Consider the following 13,646-nt stretch of genomic DNA (forward strand, 5'->3'; position numbering starts at 1 on the left):
GAAGGAAATACTGAGAAAATCACCTTTAAATTTGTCTAAATGAAGTTCTTAGCAATGCATATTACTAATCAGAAATTAAGTTATGATATATTTACAGTAGGAAATTTATAAAATACCTAAAAAAAGCGTTAATTTTGACCCATTTAATCTATTTTTGGCTATTGCTACTTGAGAAGAGTAAGAGTAAGGTTTTGTGGTCCAGGGTCACATTTATTAAATGGATTATTTTGTACCCAATTAATGGAAGTGGCAAAATTGTTTAATAGGTTTGAGTACCGTGTGACTTTGAAGATCCGAAGCAGGCGGACGCAGCGCAACACTGAGATGCCGAGAGGTGGCATGATCTCCATCTCCACTAGAACCGTCTCCAGAATCCCACCGCACACAACAAAACAGTCAAAACGGTTGAAAAATGCCACAAAATATGCCTGTAACCCCAGACTGTACATTTTCAACAACATCTCCACTGTGAACAATGAGAGGAGAACCTTATTGGCAATGTCTGTGAGAGAGACAGAAAAAGACAGAGAGGGGGATAAATAGACATAATTACAGCCCAACCTTTTTTGTCAACATGTAGGTCATTGGTAACACCATGACCGACTCCTTCTTTAAACCTCAGGAGAGACACGGCAGTAAGAAAACATCAGCTAATAGAGTTCTATAAATAAACATGTGGCCGATGCTGCAGGACAGCACACATGCCATGTCAGGAAGGTGATGTTTGGAAAAAACACCTACATACCCTGAACGTCGGTCAGCCAGTCTGGTTGGTCATAATGTTCGGAGGCACTGAGAGCCGTGTTGAGGAAGACCAGGATCAGCACCACCCAATAAAATGTCACAGATTTCACTGCTGTACGACAGTTTCTACGAACGCAGCGGTTCCAGCGGCGCAAGGCACGACTAAGCGAACACAAACACAAACATTTTTTACAGTCAAATAAAGAATTACATTATACTCATGTATGTATATTATTACACATATTATATATAATAATATAAATAGTTACAATAACAAGGTATTTGCTAGTGGTGCGATAAAAAATAAACTTAAAAGGATAGTTAATTCAAAAATGAAAATTACCCCATGATTTACTCACCTTAAAGGAGAAGTTCACTTCCAGACCAAAAATGTACCAATAATGTACTTACCCCCTTGTCATCCAATATGTTTGTGTCTTTTTTTTCAGTCGTAAAGAAATGATTTCAGGATTTTTTTCCTTATAGTGGACCTCTGTGGTGCCCCAAGTTTGAACTTGCAGTTCAAATGTGGCTTCAAAGAATCCCAAATGCTATTGTAAACTATTCCAGCCACGAAGAAGGGTCTTCTCTAGTGAAACGTTTTTATTTTTTTTAAATTACAATCTGTATGCTTTTTAACCTCAAACACTCGTCTTGTCTTGCTCTGCCTAAGCTCTGTTTTTCCGGTCCAAAAAAGTTAGGGTATGTCGAAAAACTCTCATTTTCTCCCTCAACTTCAAAAATCATTTCAAAATGATCCTACATAGCTGCAGAAGTACCAACCTAGTGTTTGCAAAGTGAACATGCAAAGAAGATCAAACACCCCTAACAAAAAAGCGATCAGTAAATCAGCGACGTAGGACGATTTTGAAGTTTAGGGAGAAAATGAGATGGGAGTTTTTCAACATATCCTAACTGTCTTGAACCGGAAAAAACAGAGTGCAGGCAGAGCAAGACAAGACATTTTTAAAAAACATAACCGATCGGTTCGCTAGATAAGACCCTTCTTCCTTGACTGGGAATGTTTACAACCGCATTTGGGATCATTTGAAGCCGCATTTAAACTGCATTTTGGAAGTTCAAACTCGGGGCACAATAGAAGTCTACTATATGGAGAAAAATCCTAAAATGTTTTCCTCAAAAAACATAATTTCTTTACGACTGAAGAAAGAAAGACATGAACATCTTGGATGACAAGGGGGTGAGTACATTATCTGTAAATTTTTGTTCTGGAAGGGAACTTCTCCTATATGGTGAGTAAATCATGTGGTAATTTTCATTTTTGGATGAACTATCCTTTTAAGTTTATTCTTTTACAGTTTTAAGCATTAACCTCTAAGCATAATCTAAATTTAGCTAGATTTTCCAAAGTAAAGTATATATATCCAGTAGGCGGACTCTAAACTACTAGTTTGTCCTCACAAAGACTCACCAGCATGGGATCTTCATAATGCGAGCACTGAAGTCAAAGGACAGTGAACAAAACAAAAAAACAAAACGACAATGAGTTCAAAGACAAGCACAACACAGAGCAACTGGCAAAATGTGCAGTCTGATGCATTGCGCTTAACAAAGATCCAGTTCAGATACTGAAACAAAGACAGCCAAACAGCCCAGAGTAATGAACTGACTTGCAAGAGCACAATGAATACAAAGAAAAGAGAACATAATGAGCTGCAACTAAGAAATTAAGGGATGACACTCCATTATGGCTGATAACAACTTCCATTAGTAAGACGACAGGACAACACAATGACAAATGTAGTGTGTTATGCTGTTTCTATTTTTAATGGGTATGTGTGCGTATGCTATTACCAGCAAGCGGCACAACAATCTGTGTGTTCCTCATCTATGTTTTCAGTGTTCTCGGATGCTGTTTCACTGGCTGGAAGACTTGCTATAGCGAGAGTGAAAGATACACAGAGACAGAAAAGGAAAGGTATATGAGAGACAAAGAGAAAGAATAATGTCGGCCACACATTGACACAGTTTTGGAGAAAAGCAATCTCTCTGAAATAGGGTCAAAGCACTTAATATGGGTCCAACCGAGAGATGTGATTTCTAGCCCCAGATGTAAATTACACAATTAGACCAGACAAAGTTGAGGGGGGCTATATATAGAACAGCGGGGGAGTGAAGGGGTCATGCGTCTCCTTCTGATTGGCCGTACCGTGGGTTTCGTTTGAGTGGCTGAACCAGCCGAATTTCCCCCTCTTCTTATCAGCTAGGTCACGCAAGGTCACACCTGAGGGGAGATTGAAAGATCGAGAGAGAGAGAAAAAGAGCAAAATGAGAAACAGAACTGATGGAAAAGCAGGTTACAGGGAAATAAAATGGCCATGGTTCTGTCTGTTGATGTTCTCATTTCACAAACATCAATAGTGAAATGAGTTTATTTTATTAACAGTCTATTGGATCTTGAATAAAGTCATTATTTTTGTTTTCTTTGTGCACAAAAAGTATTCTCATAGCTTTATAAAATAACGGTTGAACCACTGATGTGACATGGACTATTTTAACAATGTCCTTACTTCGTTTCTGTTGTCTATGCAGGGCCAGAAAGCTCTTGGATTTCATCAAAAATATCTTAATTTGTGTTCTGAAGATGAAAGATGGTCTTACGGGTTTAAAACAACATTAGGGTGAGTAATAAATTACACCCATTTTTGACTAAGCTAACCTTTAACTCTCTTTATGGTAAATTGGTCAAGGAGAAACAGGTGATCAACAATGAACAAGTGATATCGAGGACAAACGGGGCTAAATGGTTAAACAGAGGAAGAGCTCTCACGTCTGTTCCCGTCCTCATCAAACTCATCGATGTCCTCGGCCTGAGTGATCCAGTCCATATATCCGCACAGATCCTCTTCCATCTGCTGCTTCTCCCGAAGCTTCTGGAAATCTCCGCGAGCTTTTGCCTTCTCTCTCTCCTTGGAGAATTCTCTACACACAAGTATGGCCTGTTAGACAAGCAAAACAAACGCACACACGCACAATACAGAGGCAAACACACATTGTTGACTTTCACACTCTGTTTAACGGAGAGGCAAGCAGCACAAGGCAGAATCTTTGGGGAATTCTGTGGTCTGCCAGAAATCAAACTCTGCAGATCTGCTACTCTCAGCATCTGGGGATTCTACTATTCAGGTGAGTCAAAATATCTGCTCATCTACTGCTGTCCTCTGTTCAACAATCACTCATACAAACACGCAAACAAGTTACAATGCACAGTTTATGATTTCATGAAATGACAAAGTCTTAGCTCATAAATATGAACGGACTGTCTATTAAACTACGTGCAAATAGCCCGTTTTGTTGGCAGAACCTATTTACACTAACTTCGCCCAGCAAAGTGTGGTAGGATTAGACAACATTGCAAAAGACGGCCAGTAAACAGCAGCCCCTGTGGCATAGATAGTAAAGAACGTAGCAATTATTTTTTGATGTAATTGAGCAGAGTTCGAATCCGTCTTTGGAGTCATTAAGAAATTATTACTTTTATTCAGCATAGATGCATTAAACTGATCAAATGTAAGATATTTACACTGCCGTTCAAAAGTTTGGGATCAGTAAGACTTCTAGGCCCGGTTTCACAGACAGGGCTTAGACTAAGCCAGGATTAGGCCATAATTCAATTAGGACATTTGAGTAATTTTTATAAATCTGTTTAGAAAAAAAAAAAAAAAAACATTACTGGTGTGTTCTCATCTTAAGAAAAAACAAAGGCACTGATCTATTTTTAGATGAGTTTGTGCAAGTTTCTTTCAGTTGAAACAAATCAGACTTACATTTTAGTCTAGGACTAGGCTTAAGCCTTGTCTGTGCAACCAGGGGGCTAATGTTTTTTATAGAATTGTATGCTTTTATGTTCATCAAGGCTGCAGTTATTTGATCAAAAATACAGGAAAAAAATGTAATATTCCAAAATGTTATTAGAATTTAAAATAATGGTTTATATTTTAATATACTTCAAAATATAATTTATTCCTGTGATGCAAAGCTGTATTTTCATTGGTCATTACTCCAGTCTTCAGTGTCACATGATCCTTTAGAAATCATTCTAATATGATGATTAATTATTAGAATTATTTATGTTGACAACAACCTGTGATAGTTTTTTTCAGAACAGCATTTATTCAAAATAGAAAGCTTTTCTAACAATATGTGACCCTGGACCACAAAACCAGTCTTAAGTCGCTGGGGTATGTTTGTAGCAATAGCCAAAAATACATTGCATGGGTCAAAATTATTGATTTTTCTTTTATGCCAAAAATCATTAGGAAATTAAGTAAAGATCATGTTCCATGAAGATTTTTTGTAAAATTCCTACTGTAAATGTATCAAAATGTAATTTTTGATTAGTAATATGCATTGTTAAGAACCTAATTTGGACAACTTTAAAGGTGATTTTCTCAGGATTTTGATTTTTTTGCACCCTCAGATTACAGATTTTCAAATAGATGTATCTCGGCCAAATATTGTCATATCCTAACAAACCATACACCAATAGAAAGCTTATTTACTTAGCTTTCATATTATATATACATCTCAGTTTTGTAAAATTTAACCTTATGACTGGTTTTGTGGTCCAGGGTCACATATAAGTCTTTACTATCACTTTTCTTCAATTTAACACACCCTTGCTAAATAAAAGTATTAATAAAAAAAAAAGAAAAGAATAAATGTACTGACCCCAAACTTTTGAACAGCAGTGTATATTGTTATAAAATATTTCTATTTTATATAAATGCTGTTTTTTCCATACTTTTTATTTATCAAATAATCCTGAAAAGAAGTGTCACAGGTTCCAAAAAAACAAAAACAAAAAAGCAGCACAATTGTTTCCAGCACTAATAATAAATCAGCACATTAAAATGATTTCTGATGATCATGTGACCCTGAATACTGGAGTAATGATGCTAAAAATTCAGCTTTTTATCTCAGGAATAAATTAGATTTGAATGTGTATTAAACATTATTTTACATTGTAATAATATTTCACAATATTACATCAAATAAACACATCCTTGATGAGCATAAGAAACTTTCTTAAAAACCATAAAACATCTTACTGATCCCAAACTTTTAAACGGTATGTTAAAAAGATATATCAATTTAAAATATATGCTGTTCTTTTGTTCTTTCTATTCATCAAAGAATCCTGAAACAAAAAAACTCATTAACATTTCCACAAAAATATTTAGCAGCACAAATGTTTTCAAAATTGATAATGATAAAAAATATTTCTTGAGCACCAAATCGATTTCTGAAAGATGATGTCATAACTAAAGTAAAGGCTGCTGAAAAATAAGCTTTTTCATAACAGGAATAAATTACAATTTTAAATATATTAAAAAATATTGAAAACAACTGTTTTAAATTGTAATAACAGTTTTTTTGATCAAATAAATTGGTGAGCATAAGTGCCTTCTTTCAAAAACATATCACCGATCCCAAATTTTTGAAATCATTAAATGCCCTGAACAAATATATATTCTGAATACAACACTTTGGATTTTTAAAGGGATATGCAATAGAAAACCCTGAAAGTTTTATGTTTAAAAAAAATAATAATCCATATTGTTTTATACATATTTTGGACTATAGGCAGCGCCATTATTTCGATTACATCAAATGGTTGCACTCTGTGAGCTTCTGGCGCTACCTGTTGCTATTTATACCATAACTTGGAATATACTACTCGGAAAATAATACGTAATATATATCAAATAAACATGGAAAATACAAATGCAGACATTTATGCATTTCATGATGCTGCAGTCACTGAAGGAGTTTCTCAGCGTGGATTTTACTCGATATCCGGGGATGTTTAGACTCCTTGTGGGGAAAAATCTATGATACAGAATTTGGTTTAAGCCAACACTTATATCCATCACCACCTGTAAGCTCTTTCAGTAGCTGTGGTCATTGTGTTGTGGTAAAAACAGCAACAGATAGCGCCAGTAGCTCACTAAGTGCAACCATATGACATTACTTAAAGGAACCGTATGTAAGAAATTTATGTCAGTTAATCATAAAATGGCCCTGACATGTCACTAGACAATAAGAAATCATGTTCATTTCAAATACTTATATCACTGACAACAGTGGTCCGGCCAGGATATTGTCATTTAAAAGTGAAAGTTGCAGCCCTCAACTGATGTTATTGTTGTCATTTTGTGTTTTGGTCTGAGGCTCCACCCTCCAGCTATCTACCAATCACGAAATCAGTAGAGTTTCGTGATCCGGGTTGCCAGCTCTGTTACAGCTGCAGCTATACGAACGTGTCAGATAAAACATGTATGACATTACGAAACCTAAAGACCTCGTTATGAATCCGAAATACGTCGTGACAAAGTCCGAAATAAAACAAGGATTTGTATAGGAGATGCCTTTGAAAGATGGAGACGGCTGAAAACGGAGAAGGATTTGAAGACAGACGCCATCGTTGCTGATTTTCTCCTGAACAGGTAAGATTCATCTATGTTTGGCTAACTTTGCTTCCGTACACAGTGGATTTTCCACGGGCGCCCGTGCTAAATGCGTTCATAAAAAGCTTTATATCGCACCACTAGCAGGGTATGAAAACAATCTATGTTCCGACTGAAATGTGGTATTACAGTACATCTTTACGAAATATTTGGCTAATCGCCATCTGTAAATTTTTGCGATACATAATTACTTAGCAAAACATCTCTTGTGAAGCATAAACATAATTAACAGAAGAAAAACAAATTACTGTGTAGGACTCGTCACTTGCCGTTGGAGCTTAGCTGGCAACCTCGAGTCAGTTGGGGAGTGGGAGGGGATACACCGTTCTACCGTATTTTGAAAGTGATTGCAGTACCAGTTTTGGCCACAATCCTACATACGGTTCCTTTAAATAATGGCACACCCCTTAGTCCAAAATATGTATAAAACGATGTGGATTTTTTAAAATAACGTAAATCTTTCATGGGTTTTTTACTACATATTTCAGTAAGAGACATCATTTATGTTATGTTAAGACTTACAAGTCTGGCAAAAAGTGATATAAAAAATGACACCCATACACTCTTTTCCACAAACTCATCTACCCTATAAACTCACCCGCTCAACACACCCAACACAAGGTTGAGAACAAAGAAGGATCCAAAGATGACCAGGCTGACAAAGTAAACCCACGGCAGCTCAAAACCAATTGCATCATTCATCTACAGAGATGAACAGACAAGCAAAGGCAGCTGTATCAGTGTCACACACAATCACTTCCTTGAAAGATAATTATGGACCATTACAGCACACAGCTTACGTAGTTACCCAGTACAAGACGTCTGTCCACCCCTCCATTGTGATGCACTGGAACACTGTTAACATGGCGAAGAAGAAGTTATCAAAGTTAGTGATGCCACCGTTTGGTCCCTCCCACTTTCCCCTGCACTCAGAGCCATTGTTAAGGCACTGGCGACCGTGACCCGCAAACGCACATGGCAGTGGATCGTCGTCCGCATAATTATCTAAGAAAGATAAGAGAGAGACAGATGAAGAAAGACAGAGAGTGACAGAAAATGCACATAAATATTTTATGTGAGTGTGTGTGGTTACCTGTGCCTATAAAATAGCAAGTGCGATGCATTCGTCCGATGAAGAGCTCCAGGCCGATGATGGCGTAGATGATGATGACAAAGAGGACAAGCAGAGAGATGTGCAACAGGGGAACCATTGCCTTCATGATGGAGTTCAACACAATCTGCAGGCCTGGACACACACAGAGCAGAGAAATCATCATAATGGAGCACAACCTAGAATCTGAAATCTGTATTTTGTGCATGAGAAGAAACATTCCCATTCTGACAGTTTATGTCTATCATCTTTTTTTTTTTTTTTTCTTTTTTTTTTTGCAAAAAACATCAACATTTTAAGTCATGTTTATTTAGTTTAGTCCATTTTTCTCTAACAAGGCATATACGCTAATGTTCAAAAAATTTCTATTGTCACTTTTGATCAATTTAATGCATCCTTGCAGAATAAAAGTATTAATTAAAGAAAATAATTTTACTGACTTCACTTTATTAGTCAACAAAAACACTTTATCACCAGGAAGAATCTTTTTCACCATTATTTTTTCAAACATTTTATATAAATGACTGACTGAGTGGTTGATATTTTGATTGACTGACACCAGCATCAATTTACTTCTAATCAAGACAATGTCAGCCAAAACAAAATAGCACTACAGTTGTACACAGTGAGGATGTGTGTTTTCTGGCAAATGTAATGGATATTTGAAGAAGAAGAAGAAGTGTCCTCATTCAATGTCACCTTGCCTCACTGGGAAAAGTGCCAGGATTAACGTGCAGGCGAGCACATGAGGGTAAGATACCATCATATATGCCGGTAGGCATGAAAGATCCCCACCACAGCTTCTAAATACACTGTGATGGAATAAGCCATTGGGTTACATGATCCATGCCATCTTGACCAGCTTCTTCAGAGCTCTGTTGTACAGTAGCTAATGGAATTGTGTTTTCAGCACCATGGACAGCGCTCTTTGAAATCATCACTTTAGTATTGACAAAAGCAATAAGACAATAAGACACCAGCAATAAATGGCTTTTTGGTTTGCTGGTCAATGATTCAGGAGTGTGTGTCACTGGACCCGATTTTGAAATGACTGAAAAACAGCACAGCCGCTGGTTGCAACCATGAGTCAAGCTCATTGTTAATGACGCTGAATGAACAGGACAAAAATATAATGATAGAGATATCAAGCTACACTAGCCTCTCTGGTCACTGCACAAATATTACAATGGTTTAAAACACTAGTGCATCACACAAGCACATCACCTCAAACAAAATCTCTCAGAATACCTTTTTAGGAGCAATAACAACACTCTTGTGTGGGTACAATACCATTGAATAGTTCATAGCAATGCACACCAGATTAAACCAGGCTTCAGATTAACTTTAATTTTCTTTCTGTTACAAACACAAACTCACTGGGCACTCCTGAAACCAGTCTGAGGGGTCGTAAGACTCTGAAGGCTCGGAGAGCTTTGACATCCAGACCTCCCGGTTTCCCCGGCGTGTGGGAAGTTGTTTCACCGGATTTATGAGTAACAGTTTCTAACACCACACTGAACAACCTGCAAAATACAAACAACAAAAACATATACACAAATACGGTTCATTAAAAAAGTATTAAATAATAAAATGTAAAACGTAATAAAGGGATAGTTCACCCAAAAATAAACATTCTGTCATTAATTACTCACCCTCATGTTGTTCCAAACCTGTAAGACGTTTGTTTACTTTCATAACACAAATTACAATATTTTTGATTAAAGCTTTATGACTCTACAACGTTCAAGGCCCAGAAAGGTAGTTAGGACATCTTTAGAGGATTACTCCACTTCCAGAATAAAACTTTCCTGATAATTTACTCACCCCCATGCCATCCAAGATATTCATGTCTTTCTTTCTTCAGTCGCAAAGAAATTACGTTTTTGAGGAAAACATTCCAGGATTTTTCTCCATATAGTGGACTTCAATGGTGCTTTACGGATTGAAGGTTAAAAATGCAGTTTCAGTGCAGTTTCAAAGGGCCCTAAACGATCCCAGCCAAGGAATAAGGGTCTTATCTAGTGAATGATCAGTCCTTTTCTTGAATATGTATTTATACCACAAATGCTCGTCTTTTCTAGCTCTGCAAGGCGCATGTGTACTCTGTGCATTCGGGTTTAAGACAGTTAGGGTAGGTTAAAAAAACTACCATCTCATTTTCTTCTCTAACTTCATCACCCGACATCGCTATTTTACCTTCTCGCACATTTGACTTTCTTTGTATGTTCACTTTGTAAACACTGGGTTGGTACTTCTGCAGCAATGTAGGACGATTTTGAAGTCAGAAAAGAAAATGAGATGGGAGTTTTTTGCGCATCTCATAGCTAGACAAGATGAGCATTTGAGGTTAAAAAGTGTATAAATTGTATTTTTTTTTAGAATAACAGAATATGTTAGTAAATAAGACCCTTATTTCTTGGCTGGGATTGTGTAGAGCCCATTGAAGCGGCATTGAAACGGCATTTTCAACCTTCAATCCGTTGATCCCCATTGAAGTCCACTATATGGAGAAAAATCCTGGAATGTTTTCCTCAAAAAATTAATTTCTTTGCGACTTAAAAACGAAAGAAATGAACATCTTGGATGACATGGGGGCAAGTAAATTATCAGGTAATTTTTATTTTGGAAGTGGAATAATCCTTTAAAATAGTCTATGTGACATCAGTGGTTAAAGCCTAACTTTATAAAGCTACAAGAATACTTTTTTTGCACAAAGAAAACAAAATTAGCTACTTTATTTAACAATTTCTTCTCTTTGTGTCAGTCAATGTAGAACCTGGATGCACTGCACCTTGTTTGCATGCGTAATTTATTTCACTATTTTATCAATCTCCTTACTGCCTTTCTGGGTCTTGAACGTGGTAGTTGCATTGCTGTCTATGCAGGGTCAAAAAGCTCTCGCATTTCATCAAAAATATCTTAATTTGTGTTCTGAAGATGAACAAAGGTCTTAAAATTTAGCCGTTTCAGTAAAACTAACAAATATGAGATGACAAATGTGAATAAAAAACTAACAGCATAACCACTCCAGTCCAATTGACTCTTTTACAATCTAGGTCCTTTTGTTTCATGGATGGAAAACATACGGTGTGACTAGCAAAAATTTGATTCCCAAATGATCGTAGGGAAGTGTTGTGAAAGCTGGCTGGGCAGCAATATTTGTGGCACCCATCCCAGCTATCTTTGTGCTTTCATGCATACACATGCATGCACAAATACTCTTAGGATGGCATCAGTATTATAAGCAGCAATAATATGATGTGTAATACCGTGTGTTTGGAACAGATCCACCTGCCCATTAGCGGCCCTGTCTGTGAGCTTAATGAAATCTCTAATCAATACTAAAAAAAGCTCTCAAAATTATACTCAAAAAGATGCTAAATGCCTGGCACAGTCATCTTCCTTTAGATAATTAACCATCACTCTGACCAACTGGCCATTAATGACCTCAGAACAGCTGTTTAGTCCTATTTTAGCTGGACGGACAGAGCTCTGGGGATTGTCGCTCTTTAAATACACTCTATGGTGTGCACAGGAAGAAAATTAGTTTAAATAGCAACGTACTATAAAAGACTGGTTCTTTTTTAGTGGATGAAATGTGCATTTACACACTTCTCACATACACAGACATCTACCACAAAGCTGTAAAGCCTGGTTTGTGAAATTAAGGGTAGCGCCTAGTCTCTGTAGGTCAGATTAAGACACAATGAGAGAGGGAGCGAGCGAACGGGAGAGAGGATTGACAGCCAGATCTGACCAGATAATCTGAGAGAGAGGTTGAGAAAAGAGAGAAATGAGGAAAAAAAGAGGTAAAGACAACAGCAGGACAAGAGGAGAATTGTGAATAAGAGAGCTGCTGTTGGGCATTACACAACCTGAATAAAAATCAGCTACGAAAATTAATTTGCAAGTGAATCATGGAAGGAAAGGCTGTGATGTCACCCAGGGTTATTATGACTCATTTTTAAATGAAAAGGACAGTAAATAAACAAGTGGGGATGGATGCTAGAGTGATGTAGATGGTGCCGTACCCTACAATGACGATGACAAAGTCCAGTAAATTCCAGCCGTTGCGAATGTAGGAGCTTGGGTGCATGACGAGGCCGTACGCAAGGATCTTCATAAACGTCTCGATGGTGAAGATGATCAAAAACACATATTCAACTTGTTCCTGAAGAGACACAAAGAAAAAAGAACGGCTCAAATACACACATATAGTTGAGGTCAAAAGTTTACATCCCCCTTTCAGAATCTGGTAAATGTTATTACTTTACCAAGAGGGATCATACAAAATGCATGTTATTGTTTATTTAGTACTGGCCTGCATAAGATATTTCACATAAAAGATGTGGACATATAGTCCACAAGAGAAAATAATAGTTAAATTGATAAAATGACCCTGTTCACATCCCAGTTTACATCCCCTTGATTTTTAATACTGTGTTCTTAAACGTATGATCCACAGCTGTTTTTTGTTGTTGTTGTTGTTTAATGATAGTTGTTTATGAGTCCCTTGATTGTCCTAAATTCTTTGGTTTTCCAACATTTTTTGTGTATTTGAACTCTTTCCAACAATGACTGTATGATTTTGAGATCCATCTTTTCACACTGAGGGACTCATATGCAACTATTACAGAAGGCTGAAATGCCCACTGATGCCTCAGAAGGAAAAATCATGCATTAAGAGCCAGGGGGTGAAAACTTTTGAACAGAATAGAGAAATGTACATTTTTCTTATTTGCAAAAATATCATTTTTTTAGTACTGCCTTTTAGGGGCTAAAGAAGATTTTTCCCAGAAGACAAAATAAGTTTAATTTTCCCTGATCTTCAAATTCAAAAAGTGTTCACCCCCCAGCTCTTAATGCATTGGTTTTCCTGGGACATGAATTTACATTTGAGAAAAAAAAGTAATTTATATCCATACATATAAAAGGTTTTAAGAACCTTTAATTACCCTTTTATTTAGTTTACTTTAATTAAAGTAAACAACAAATTAAAACACATTTTTTCAAAGCTAAAAGATGTTTACATATAGTCCACAAGAGAACATAATTACATTTATAAAAATGACCCCGTTCAAAAGTTTACACACACACACACACACACACACACACACACACACACACAGGACATGGGCAATGTCCTCATAAGTCACCCTCTCCTTGTAATACCTATGTCATACCCATGTTATTACACCAATTTGTGTCCTGATATGTCACAAAAACAAACACACACACACACACACACACACACACACACACACACACACACACACACACACACATTCGATTCTTAATAA

General features: G+C 36.8%; 1 protein-coding gene across 1 annotated transcript in view; it reads right to left on the bottom strand.

Moving 5' to 3' along the window:
* The window catches only part of cacna1fb (calcium channel, voltage-dependent, L type, alpha 1F subunit), an 80,186-nt gene that overhangs the window by 41,668 nt on the left and 24,872 nt on the right, over positions 1–13,646 (bottom strand). The window contains exons 4-14 of the mRNA XM_073818804.1: positions 12,378–12,517; positions 9,724–9,869; positions 8,329–8,481; positions 8,044–8,240; positions 7,834–7,937; positions 3,536–3,687; positions 2,915–2,989; positions 2,560–2,641; positions 2,177–2,203; positions 746–906; positions 277–502 (exon numbers count right to left, since the gene is read on the bottom strand). Coding sequence (XP_073674905.1) covers positions 277–502; positions 746–906; positions 2,177–2,203; positions 2,560–2,641; positions 2,915–2,989; positions 3,536–3,687; positions 7,834–7,937; positions 8,044–8,240; positions 8,329–8,481; positions 9,724–9,869; positions 12,378–12,517 — 1,463 coding nt within the window. The remainder of the gene's footprint in view (positions 1–276; positions 503–745; positions 907–2,176; positions 2,204–2,559; positions 2,642–2,914; positions 2,990–3,535; positions 3,688–7,833; positions 7,938–8,043; positions 8,241–8,328; positions 8,482–9,723; positions 9,870–12,377; positions 12,518–13,646) is intronic.

Source organism: Garra rufa, chromosome 15 (assembly GCF_049309525.1).
Source record: "Garra rufa chromosome 15, GarRuf1.0, whole genome shotgun sequence".
Classification (NCBI taxonomy): Eukaryota; Metazoa; Chordata; class Actinopteri; order Cypriniformes; family Cyprinidae; genus Garra; species Garra rufa.